At 36.1% G+C, this 13,368-nt stretch overlaps 1 protein-coding gene and 1 long non-coding RNA gene across 2 annotated transcripts; both read right to left on the bottom strand.

The window, feature by feature from the left end:
- Nucleotides 1-787: 787 nt before the first annotated feature.
- On the bottom strand, nt 788-7,791 carry LOC112162660 (salivary glue protein Sgs-3). Its single transcript, XM_024298505.2, has 10 exons — nt 7,257-7,791; nt 6,790-7,023; nt 3,438-3,761; nt 3,030-3,128; nt 2,301-2,366; nt 1,664-1,729; nt 1,494-1,544; nt 1,350-1,400; nt 1,205-1,255; nt 788-1,006 (listed from the first exon to the last, which is right to left on the bottom strand). Exons 2-10 carry the CDS (start codon nt 6,902-6,904, stop codon nt 894-896), a joined length of 936 nt encoding a protein of 311 aa, XP_024154273.2. The 5' UTR covers nt 6,905-7,023; nt 7,257-7,791; the 3' UTR covers nt 788-893.
- A 1,631-nt stretch (nt 7,792-9,422) lies between these two features.
- Nucleotides 9,423-10,187, bottom strand: LOC118599409. Its single transcript, XR_004948743.1, has 3 exons — nt 10,077-10,187; nt 9,813-9,878; nt 9,423-9,514 (listed from the first exon to the last, which is right to left on the bottom strand). It is a non-coding gene; the product is annotated as an uncharacterized LOC118599409 (long non-coding RNA).
- Between the last annotated feature and the right edge of the window lie 3,181 nt (nt 10,188-13,368).

The raw sequence follows: 13,368 nt of genomic DNA, 5'->3' as shown, positions 1-13,368 counted from the left end.
AAACAAATAATCTATTTTTCTATCAGTAATGGAATCCTTCTGGATTCGTTTTTTTTTAAATAAACTTTTCTGTTTGTTTCATCTTTCTGAAACACATAAAATGGCCTAAATCATACATAATAAAATTTTTGAGCTTTTAAGTGTATTATAATGTTAATTCCTTTCCATAAAACAACCCCTACATAGTATTTTGATCCATTCACACATCTCCAGATAATCCTCTAAAACTCTGTTCTCTGAGCACCAGCCCCTTCCAATTCACCAAAACATCCCATTAGGTATGTTTGAGATTACCTGGGGGGATGCAGTGCTGCACAGATCAGCTGCATTCTGGTGCATGTTGGGTAGTTTCTGCCCTGATGTCACATGTATATCATCATAAAATATTGCGAGAAGGGGCGGGTGCAAGGCGCCCGCCTATAGGCGAGAGCAGCCGGAAATTTTGCACTGCAAAACAATGCATTATGGGAAACGATGTCCTGACAGTTCTTGTAGATCAAAGATCAGAATAGAGTTAAATAAAATTAAACAAAAAATGTTTGTGCAATTAAAATAAAAATGTCTCACCTTTGTTAATTAAAGAAAAATGATTCTAATAGTTTTTACTATCTCACCTGATCTAGAAGTCTCTTTTTTGGATTTTTTTTGTCTGACAAGATAGGTTTAAGAAACATACTGCTATGGTTATGTCAGAAAAATAACCAACCTGGAATTCTCAATTCTTGATGTATTTCAAAAACCTTTATTTACAAATTTACAATAATGACATTCATCAATATCAGTTTTGCATGTAAACATTGCCACTTTTGCTTGAATACTTTCCAATTTTAAGCTCCATGAACGACAGACAGACAGACAGGGAGGTGCTGGAATCCACCAATTCAAACATCAATTTATGACAGCTCAGTTTTCTGTGCTAAAGACGTTTCCAGCTGCTCGTCGGAGTTTGTTGGTGCTTTGGGTTTCTCCAACAGAAAGTAAGTCCCGTTGGCTGGTAAAGATGAACCTGTGGATCAAGAAAAACTAGTTAAATTTATTTTTTTGTGTTTGATTTGGTGGATATTGCTATCTTTTATTCCACTATTGAAAAACTTAATTTCAAGTCTGAATATTTATGATAATATAACAAATATTATGTATATATTATTATAGCAGATGTCTTGAAAATTACAGCTAGTTCCAAATTGTCTGATAAATTAAATACCTCGATCATTTCCAGAACAAGGACTGGGACCGATCAAAGAATATGGAGACTCTGGAAAAAAAATGGTTAAGTTGATTATTTAGACAGTTTTTTTTTAATATAATAACAGATCAAGCGTTAATCAAAACAAGAAACAAAAACAAACCTTGATTATTTCCAGAACAATGACTTGGACCAATTAAACTATATGGAGAATCTAAGAATAGAAGACAATTAAAGTTAAACATTTAGAGTTTTTTTTTAAAGACAAAATTGGAAAATAATAATAGTTTAAAAAGAATCAACAAACCTCGAATATTTCCAGAACAAGGACTATGGCCAATCAAGGAATATGGAGAATCTGTGTAACAAAGTAAGCATTTAAACATATCTCATAGCTAATTCTCGGTAATGCTGAGTTTTAAAAGAAGAAAAGGTTTCCCAAGTTGATTTTTTGACTGCAAGTCACCGCAGACTTACCAGGTTTACTTGAAGTCTTGGGAATACCAGTGATAAGTGAGTAGGTGACATCACTTTTAGTTTGATCTGTTAAAACAATAATTGAGCAATTTTAGCATGTAACATTTATAAATTTACCATTGATATATGGCATTGATTTAACATCAAAGTCCTTCACACTAGTATTATCGCAGGTAATGTTATATATATATATATATAGTTCATAATTATGTTATAAAGCTATGGTTTTAAAGTTTTAAAAAATTAATTTTAGTGTTCAATAAATGCTTACTCTGTTCGGCCCGCGACCTAAGGTGTGTTTTGTATTTTGGCCCAATGTACAATTGAGTTTGACACCCCTGGTGTAAAGTATTGTTTGTACCACCCTGCATTACTGAGCGTTTTTATCTGGACTTTATCCTCTGTTTTCTGACCCTGCTTCATCTCTGATTGCCTCCCGCTTGCCCCAACCTTCACCTGGACATCATAATCGTCTGAACTAATAAACTTGCTGGAAGTGGAACCAGCTGTCATTCTGTTTGTGATACATTTTCTCTACTTTATAATGATCACAGATAAACACTAAAAATTGGGAAATCATTCAATAAAAAAAAAAATATTTCATTGTCATTCTTTAGGAAGGAAGTCATTTTCTCACCACTATTGGGCTGAAGTCTTGATCCGTTTGTTATTTCATCATAGACGTGACATTCTGGACCTGCTTCTGTGAACATATATTAATATCAAAACATATTTTCAGTCCAATGATAAAGACAAAAGTATTCTATGACCTGCTTCATCAAAATAGTACCACAATTTTTTTTTTGCATCAGAAAATATTACATACATCAACTTTATTGTTTGCGATATTTGGAGGACGGTCAAATAAAAATTTGTTCCACAGGGGCCCATTTCAACAAACAGATTTTACTGAAACTCTGAGTTAGTAAAACCCGACTTAAGGAAAATTCCTGGATTAACATGATTCAAATGGAGACGTGCGCAGTAAATTTGGCAGCTATTTTCTCCCTCACTAACTCTCTCTGTTTTGCCGCTGCAGCTGTGTTGCTCTTTTTACTGAAAATGTGTTCGTATTCGCCATATACTTGTAGGAGCTCATCAATTTCTGTCGCAGTGAAGTATGAAGCCTTATTGGTGTTTGTTCCCGTTGCCATGGTGAATCGCAATATATTTGCTCCATTGTTCAGGGCTTTTTATGGTCGAGAATCTCGTACCTGATTCTGAGTCCAACAATTCAGAGATGATTGAATCAGCTTTTTTCAGTTGTTCTGAAACTGATAACTCTGAGTTTGCGAACTCTGAGTCAGTCAACTCTGAGTGCAGGTATGAACTCTGATAATTACAATGACGTTTCAACTTTATTTACCTTGTTTTTTACGTTTTAGTCTCCAGGTAACGCAGGCAGTGATGATGATGAGGAAGATCAGTGCACTCACTGGAATTAGCCAATGAAGTAATTTGAATTCTGTGAAACATGAAAAGAACAGAAAATGAACACAATGCTCTGGAAAACAAAGCATTTAGGTTCATTGGAAGGAGCAGTTTACGTTTTTTTCATTGCTTTATGCCTAGTTTTTTTTTACAGACATCAATGCATCTGAGTGGGTCATTGCTCAAGTGGAAATTAGAAATTACAAATAAACTGTAAATCATAAGAAATAACTACATTATCATTTGCTTAGGTTGAAAAAGTGTCATCTTTGGTTTTGCGGACATGGCTTTAGAGTAGATGTTGCTGCTGTTTTAGTTGTGCTAGTTGTGGTTGGTGTTGTACCTTTTGAGGTTGACGTTCTGCTGGTTGTTCTTGCCCTTGTGCTGACTGTAGTTGTCGTTGTTGTTGTTGGTGTTGGTGTTGCGCTGATTGTTGTTGGCCTCGTTGTGCTCATTGTTGTTGTTGTTGGCCTTGTTGTGCTCATTGTTGTTGTTGTTGGCCTTGTTGTGCTCATTGTTGCTGTTGTTGGAATTGTTTTGTTGGCTGTCCTTGTTCTTGTAGTTGACCCTGCTGTGCTGGTTTTTGTTGTTGGCGTTGTTGTGCTTGCTTTGCGAGTTCTCCTCGTCGTTGTTGTTGGTGTTGTTGGCCTGGTTTTCCTTGTTGGTGCTGATGCATTGAATGCAATGGAGAAAAAACACATCTTGAGATAACAAAACTCAATCCTTCACACAAAAATACAACCACAATAAATATAAAACCTCTCAGGAGAAGAAACATATATGAGTCGTGCAGCGTCATGTGACACTCTTACACCAGACAGACACATTTAAAGCTGAATATGGTTGTTGATTTCATTGCTGGGTTTAATATGTGTACAAAGCTACAACAAAGCAGAGACACAAGCATCAATGCCTTGTTGAGAAATAGAATAATACTAAATATAATCACAGTGTGAGAAACAAGCTTGAGGTTTTCATTGACATATCTTGCTGTGGGGACTTTTCTAAGCATTTAGAGAAGACTAAGAACTACTCCTGCTGCTCTGTTGGGCATAAAAGCATTTAGTCAGCCACCAGTTGGTCAAGTTCTCCCTTTCAAAAAGATGACATCGGCCTGTAATTTTCACCATAGGTACATCTCATCTATATGAGAGACAAAATGAGACCAAAAAATCCAGAAAAATCACATCTTTTGATTTTTAAATCATTATTTATTTGCAAATTATGGTAGAAAATAAGGAATTGGTCACCTACAAACAAGCAAGATTTCTTGACCTGTAACTTCTTCTGTAAGAGGATCCTCTGTCCTCCACTTGTTAGCTGTATTAATGGCACCTGTTTGAACTTGTTATCTATACAAAAGACACCTGTCCACAACCTCAACCAGTCACACTCCAAACTCCACCAAAGAGCTGTCTAAGGACACCAGAAACAAGACTGAATCACAATATAAGCAGTTTGGTGTGAAGAAACCAATTATTAGGAAATGGAAGACAAACAAGACCACTGAAAATCTCCCTCCATCTCAGGCTGCTCGCAAGATCTCAATCTGAGGGGTCAAAATTATCACAAGAACGGTGAGCAAAAATCCCAAAACCACATGGAGTTACCTAGTGAATGACCTACAGAGAGCTGGGACCAAAGTGACAAAGGCTACCATCAGTAACACACTACAAACCCCAAAGTTTCAGACGTGTCCTCCTGCTAAAGCCAGTACATGTGGAGGCCCGTCTAAAGTTTGCTAGATGATCCAGAAGAGGATTAACAGGATATCCTATGGTCAGATGAAACCAAAATAGAACCTCCTGGTAAGAACTCTATCGTTCGGAGGAGACAGAATGCAGAGTTGCATCCAAAGAACACCATACCTACTGTAAAGCGTGGGGGTGGAAGCATCATGGTTTTCAGCAAATAAACCAGAACGATTGATCGCTGTAAAGGAAAGAATGAATGGGATCATTTCTGGTCAGATTTTGAGTGAAAACCTTCTTATCAGCATAGAAGTTGAAACATGGTTGGATCTGTCAGCATGATCCCAAACACACTGATCAGGTAACGAAAGAGTGGCTTCGTAAGAAGTATTTCAACGTCCTGGAGTGGACCAACCAGTCTCCAGATCACATTAAAAACCTTTGGCGGGAGTTGAAACTCAGTCAGCGACAGCCCCAAAACATCACTGCTCTAGAGGAGATCTGCATGGAGGAATGGACCAAAATACCAGCTACTATTTGTGAAGACTTACAGAAAAAGAGTACATAACAAAGTATTAAGATGAACTTTTTTCATTGACCAAATACTTATTTTCCACCATAATTTACTATTAGATTCTTTAAAAAAATTATTTTCTAGATTTTTTTTTCTCATTTTGTCTCTTATAGTCGAGGTATACCTATGATAAAAGTTACCAGCCTCTCATCTTTCTAAGAGTGAGAACTTGCACAATTGATGGCTGACTAAATACTTCTTTGCTCCACTATATTTCTAACTAGAAGCTTCAAAAGTCTTTACCATCAGAACAGAAAGCTTCCACAGATCACCAATAACCATTTTGACAAACTCATTTAAAGTTTTCACTTCTGCTTTGTAAGTGATTCCTATGGAGGTCAATGCTCTGCCTTTGTGGTTCAGTGGTTCTGGTTAAAGGTCACAGGAAAAGGTTCTGTCTCGCCTGTCTATGTGACAAAGTGTGACAAAGGGCCCCCACACTTCTCCGACTGGTTAGTGATTGTGTGTGTGCATGGGTGAATGGAATTTGTTATTTTTAAAGCACCGATCTCCAAACAGCTTGCAGCTTGTAACAGTTTGTCAGAACAAAAGGAGGAATGTCTTAGGAATGGAAGAAACAAAAAAATCTTAAACTGAATTCCAATATTTCAATATTAAAGGGTCACCAAACCAGGAAGTTGGAGACTGACTCCACCCACTGGAGAAATTTGAAAATCCAGTGAGAGGGGTGGAGCTGGGTGCAACTGTATTACCTCGATTCAACCTGTAGGGGGCAGCACACAGGCGATTTTTGACCATATTTTGAAGAATTAAACAGTTTTATTTCAATTTGTCAAAAATTTGGCATGTCAAACAGGTAGCACTTTTAAAGCCCCATTTATAGATGTCAACAGCCCAAAAAAAGTTAGTTTAGAAGTTGGTTACCCTTTAAGGTCTAAATTCATATCTGTCAGAATGAGAAGAGCGATGTTAAAAGAGGAACAGGAAAGCTAGAGCAATGGGCGCTATGATGGAAAAGACCAACTTCCTTGTTGATGACACATGTTCAAAAATAAAAAAGGAGGAGGAAGAGGAACAAGACTGAAGTTTTGACCTCTACGTTGGCACGCATCATAAAGCTACTAAATGGGTGTTAAATCTGCCCCCCCCCCCCGGAAAGTCAGATAGATTATTTATCCTATAATCAAAGTTCCGCCTTTCTTGTCTATTTAAATAATCTTTATATGAGTTCATGTGAAATGGGGAGGGGGGGGGGGGTGCAGAGGTTGTTTTTGGTGCAGTTGGTTTACAGTTGCCCCAAAGTTCTAAAGTTTTGGATGAATTCATTTTCATGTGTCTAAAAATAAGATAAAATCCACTAGATTCTGTTTTTTTCCCTCCAAACCTTTCAGTAGAAGTGATATAAATATATCTTATTTCCTTTCTTTTACCAATATAAGAAAATTAAATATTATCTCTACATTTCTCACCTGGAGTAGATCTCCTCCTGGTCACATTCAGAAAAGCAGCTGGTTTTCCTCCACAGAAGTACAATCCAGTGTCTTCCTGTTTGGTGTCTTTTATAATCAGTTTTTTGCCCTTCATCTGAATCCTTCGCTGTCGTATTTCTCCAAACAGTCTGCTCCACTTTAAATCATCGTCATCTTCATCAGGACACTTCAGAGTGACACTTTTTCTCTCTCTAACTGTCTTTATTTCAGTTCCTGCAAATGATTGATGATTTTCTGTTAGCGATAAAATATGGATCATTTTATAATCTTTATTTGCATAAACAAACAAGAAAAACTAACTATTATTATCAGGAACCAAAATGTTATTGTTGTTGTCAAACTTGATGAGTTGTTTAAAACCCAGTTGTCTATTAAGACGGTGTTAAGGATAAAAAACAGCTTTAAAAATGATTCAGAATGAATTAGTTTTAGTAAATTTATGTTACCTGATGGGATCACAGTCAGTTCAACAGCTGGTTCATTGTTGCAGCGGTATCTTCCAGAATCGGAGGACTTTAGCTTAGTAATAACAAGTGATTTATCTGCTTGAGAATGATATCGTGGATCATCAATGTGTTTCTTTTCCTCATCACCACTTATTGTTATTATTTTACTGGTTTCTCCATCTTTCTCTCTGCTCCATGTCACATCACCTTTTCCTGACTGGTGACAACGCAGACGAATCTGCCGAGTTTCATTCACCACTAATTGGTCGACATCTGAAAAAAAAAAAAAAAAAACTCAGAACTTCTTGATACAGTTCAATCTTTCAGACAAAAACTGTATAACAAGATAAAATTTCACATTTAAAATTCCAAACCATCAAAGAACATTTCACTTTCACTCAAATACTAAAATATTCCCAATTTTAATTTATTTTTTCCCCTGAAAAAGTTAAAATCTGGTAAAAATGTTACAAACATACCACATATACAGTCATTTTTAAATGTTACAAAGAGGAAGTTCGATTTTATTCCTAGACTGAACTAACAGTTTCTACAATAAGAACAGGAACTCAGCATTCATATTTAAACATTAGAAACTCATGTTGATTTTTTCTGCTTCAGTTTAGTATCATGTTCATAATAGTAAAACACAAACGTGGAAACTTTCATAAATTGTACGTTTTTAAAAATAATAAAATCCAGAACACTTAACTGTTCAGAAGGGCTTAAAGTCTTCACTGAATGTTTTAAAATTATATTTATGAGAGAATTTAGAGTTCTTGAAGAATCGCAAAACTTAAAAGTTGAAAAAGGATTCACGTATAAGAGAGAATTTTAAAGTTTCTCACCAGCAGCAACATCAGAAATGAGAGTAAAGGCCATCAGGCAGCAGCAGAGTTTGATGTTCATCGTGAGAGAACCTAAAAGATCTGATCAGTCACCACAGCTCAACAGGAACTCCGCTGTAGCTGCTCTCACACGTGTTTTGGTGGTTAGACGTTCTCTACACAATTATTTTTTTTTGTTTGCTTCAAGAATCATACACTGTTCTGTGATCTGATCTCTTTTAACACGTTATAGTTTTTGGAAGAGCTGTAATGTAAGAGAGTAATTCTCTCTTTTGACAACAAATGAGGTTTTTATGTTAACATTGATCCTAAAAATATATTCTGGTATAAAAAGAGCAAATATTTCTCATTTTCAAACTTTAACCAAATCAAATCATGTGACCTGATGCTCTGGATTTCTCTAGATCCTTTGAGGACTCACTTCATCCTCTTTAGACAACCCAGCTACTGTTGGGTCCACCCTGAACTGTCATTAATCCATCGCTGGGCCACACCCTCTTATTCCCATGAACACCTATAGGGGCAATTTGGAGGAGAAACCCACACATGTACAGGGAGAACACACTAATTCCACACAGAAAGGAGCAAGCCAGGAGTCGAACCTTCTCACTGTAAGGGGAGGGTGCTATGCCACCATGTAGCCCCGCCCACAACCAGCTCTTAAAAGAAGTGAGTTCAGTCTTCACTCCTCCAAACTTCCTTCCTGAAAATAACCAACCCGAGCTCAGATCAAAGAAAAGCTCGTCATTTTATATTTCTACATTTTAAGAAAAGAAGCAGATTTCAGTGAGTGATTCAGCTTTTATTGTTGGGAACTGGACACTAAAGTCAATATCCAGCTGTGGATGTGTTTGAGGACATGAATGATCATGGATCACAACTATTACAGATTCATGGAGAGGTGCAGGAGCGACGATTAAAACATTTCACAGTTGGTTCTTTGTTTTGACTTTGGCTTTATGTTAGTCAAAAAACACATTTAAAGTATAATAAAAATCAATTTATATTTATTGTGCCAAAACTGTTCCTCTCTAGCTGCAGTAGATGAATGTTGCTGCCCTCTACTGGATATTTGTGGTATCACAGGAAAAGCAATCATTTTTATTTCATCTTTGTACTCATAAAAATGAATAATAAACACATAACAGAGTACATTGAATAATATAAATAAACTATATATATTTTTACCCGGATTAAACATGAATGACTGACATTAAAATCACAAATATGGAAAAAAAACAATATATTTATTGACTTTTAACTCTTAGTATATTCACCAAAATCATAAAAGGTGAAGGGATGATTTTTATTTCTATTTCTTTAAAACAAATGAATAAATAAGCTGTTATTCATTGGAAGATGGTATGGTTTCATAGACAGTAGATGCTCCGGTTAAGTTTTGTACACCTGCTGGAAAAGAGGAAGAAATATGATCAATACATCAGATAAACATTTGAATTAATAGTTATTAGAAATATCTGAAAATATGTTTGGGGTATCATGGGTTATAACCTCTTCAAGAATGTTCTACCAGAAATACTAGATAAAGAATCCATCAAATAGACGTTTATGTTTTCTTATTAAACATATTTAACTTCTTCTCAATTCTTTGTGGAAATAAAATAGTACACTGATGTTTAACCAAATCCTAACATTTCTATGTATTTCAAACTCCTATGAAACTTGTTTATAGTCATATTTATCTTACCATTTGTTACCATTTCTAGATTGGTGTAATTCTCCATTTGATGTCTCAGATCAGACTTTTTTTTATCTGTAGGAACAAAAATAAGCCATAAAGTTTATAAAGGACAAATTACCTTTCTATTCTTGAAGATATTTTCTAACTAATGGTATTTCTTATCTTCTAAATCAGAACCTGTATCTGACATCAACAGAAACATCAAGATGAATTTGTTGCAGAAAGATTCAAAAACTTCTAGAAATAATTGAGCAGTTATGCAGACTTTACCTCTTCTTTTAAGTCCGCATTTTCTCCATGCAAAGAAAAGGACGACGATGAAGATGGTCAGGAGAACAAAAATAGCTGATCTTATCAGCAAAGAGAGAAAGATACCGCTATCTAAGAAATAGAATAAAGCAGATAATATTAAAACATGTAAACACATTTTCATTCTATTGGCTATTGTGTTGTCATACTTGTGCTGGATGATGCTGCCTTTATTGTGCTGGTTGTTGTTGTTGTGGTTGTTGGCCTTGTTTTGCGAGTTGTCGTCGTCGATGTAGTTGGTGTTGTTGAGCTGGTTTTACTTGTTGTTGCTGATGCATTGCATGCAATAGAGATAACAAAACTTAATCCTTCACACAAAAATACAACCACAATAAATATAAAACCTCTCAGGAGTAGAAACATACACGACTCGTGCAGCGTCGTGTGACACTCTTACACCAGACAGACACATTTAAAGCTGAATATGGTTGTTGATTTTATTGGTGAGTTTAATATGTGTACAAAGCCACAACAAAGCAGAGACACAAGCATTAATGCCTTATTGAGAAATAGAATAATACTAAATAAAATCACAGTGTGAGAAACAAGCTTGAGGTTTTCATTGACATATCTTGCTGTGGAGGACTTTTCTAAGCATTAAGAGGAGCCTAAGTGTCACGAAACAGGCAGACGGTTGGATCCAAGTGCAGCAGGTTTATTTGGTGAAGACAGGGCAATGGGCGTGATGCACAGGTTAAAGTCCACAAAGCTAGAGTTGGGACAGACAGGAAATCCAGAGTGGTCAGAATCCAGGCGAGGGTGAGGGCAGGGGCCAGGCGAGGCAGGGTTAGAGGAAAACAGAAGGTGAGAACAGGAGGAGAACGCTCAGCGATGCAGGCAGAGAGGCACATGTAAAGCTTCGCGGGGAGTGGAGTGTGGAGCCAGACTAAATGCTGAGGAGGTGATGAGGTGATGGGGAACAGCTGAGCTGGTGAGTCCAGGTGGTGGTAGGTGGTGAGCGCTCCCTCTGGTGGCTGGAGATGGTAGCAGCAGGTTGCAGCAGGTTGCTCCATGACACTAAGAACTACTCCTGCTGCTCTGTTGGGCATAAAAGCATTTAGTCAGCCACCAGTTGGTCAAGTTCTCCCTTTCAAAAAGATGACATCGGCCTGTAATTTTCACCATAGGTACATCTCATCTATATGAGAGACAAAATGAGACCAAAAATCCAGAAAAATCACATTTTTTGGTTTTTAAATCATTATTTATTTGCAAATTATGGTAGAAAATAAGGAATTGCTCATCTTAAGTTTATTTTACAAGTTTGTTTTTTATTTATTTTAAATATTCATTGTTTGTGGGGTCAGAGGAGATTTTGGAAACCGAGGCTTCAGAAATGTCTTTTTAGGTCATTTATGTTGTGGGATTTTGGTTAAAAACCTAATAACCATAATTAAAACAGTACTAGAAATGTTTTTATTTTCTTAATTGCTATAGGGAGACCTTAATGGAATAAACGGCGGTATGGATTAGATGCAGATATGATGATTTCCTGGTTTGGTTTTATGTTAATATTGATCATTTTCCTTTCTCTGGTTTCTGTGTGGGCTGGCTGTGACTCCGCCCATTCTCTCGGTGATCCCTGGAGCATTTGTTGGATGGATGTTCCATGTTGTCCTGCTATGTATCAGCCACTACTTTCAGTAGAAGTGATATAAAATATATCATTTCCTTTCTTTTTTTAACATAAGAAAATGACATATCTCTACTGTTCTCACCTGGAGTAGATCTCCTCCTGGTCACATTCAGAAAAGCAGCTGGTTTTCCTCCACAGAAGTACAATCCAGTGTCTTCCTGTTTGGTGTCTTTTATAATCAGTTTTTGGTCCTTCATCTGAATTCTTCGCTGTGGTATTTCTCCAAACAGTCTACTCCACTTTGAATCATCTTCATCAGGACACTTCAGAGTGACATTTTTTCTCTCTGTAACTGTCGTTATTTCAGTTCCTGCAAATGATTGAGAATTTTCTGTTAGCAATGAATTTCAGATAAAAAAACAATATGCGTAAACAAACACAAGAAAAACTTTTAACTGTTGTTATCAAAAACCAAAAAAATTTTGTTGTTGTCATCAAACTTCATGGGTTGTCTAAAACACAATTGTCAATTAAAATGATGTTAGAGTTTAAAATATAAAAGCTTGTGTGTTTTTCAAGATAAAGAATCAGCTTTAAAAATGATTCAGAATGAATTAGTTCTGAGAAATTCATGTTACCTGATGGGATCACAGTCAGTTCAACAGCTGGTTCATTGTTGCAGCGGTATCTTCCAGAATCGGAGGACTTTGACTTAGTAATAACAAGTGATTTATCTGCTTGAGAATAATATCGTGGATCTTTGGTGTGTTTCTTTTCCTCATCACCACTTATTGTTATTATTTTACTGGTTTCTCCATCTTTCTCTCTGCTCCATGTCACATCACCTTTTACTGATTGGTGACATGGCAGAACGACAAGCCGTGTTTCATTCGCCACTATGTGGTCGACATCTGGAAACAAAAACAAAAAAAAAATTCAGAACTTCTTGATACAGTTCAATCTTTCAGACAAAAACTGTATAACAAGATATGATTTCACATTTAAAATTCCAAACCATCAAAGAACATTTCACTTTCACTCAAATACTAAAATATTTCCAATTTTAAATTCTTTTTTCTCCTGTAAAAGTTAAAATCTGGTAAAAATGTTACAATCATACAACATTTACAATCATTTTTAAATGTTAGAAAGAGGAAGTTCGATTTTATTCTTCGACTCAACACATTAACAAGCAGTTTTTTGAACTAACAGTTTCTACATTAAGAACAGGAACTCAGCATTCAAATTTAAACATTAGAAACTCATGTTGAATTTTTCTGCTTCATTTTAGTATCATGTTCATAATAGTAAAACACAAATGTGGAAACTTTCATAAATGGCGAGCAGATTAAAACATTCTTTGAAAATAAGAAAATCCAGAACATTTGACTGTTCATAGGGGTTTAAAATTATCTCCGAATGTTTTTAAATTGTATTTATGAGAGAATTTAGAGTTCTTGAAGAATCGCAAAACTTAAAAGGTGAAAATGATTCACGTATAAGAGAGAATTTTAAAGTTTCTCACCAGCAGCAACATAAGAAATGAGAGTAAAGGCCATCAGGCAGCAGCAGAGTTTGATGTTCATCGTGGCAGAACCTAAAAGATCTGATCAGTCACTACAGCTCAACAGGAACTCCGCTGTAGCTGCTTTGGTGGTTAGATGTTCTCTACACCTT

This window comes from Oryzias melastigma, linkage group LG11 (assembly GCF_002922805.2).
Source record: "Oryzias melastigma strain HK-1 linkage group LG11, ASM292280v2, whole genome shotgun sequence".
Classification (NCBI taxonomy): Eukaryota; Metazoa; Chordata; class Actinopteri; order Beloniformes; family Adrianichthyidae; genus Oryzias; species Oryzias melastigma.
The sequence above is the reverse complement of the archived record's forward strand: the minus strand, read 5'-3'. Positions and strand labels throughout refer to the sequence as shown.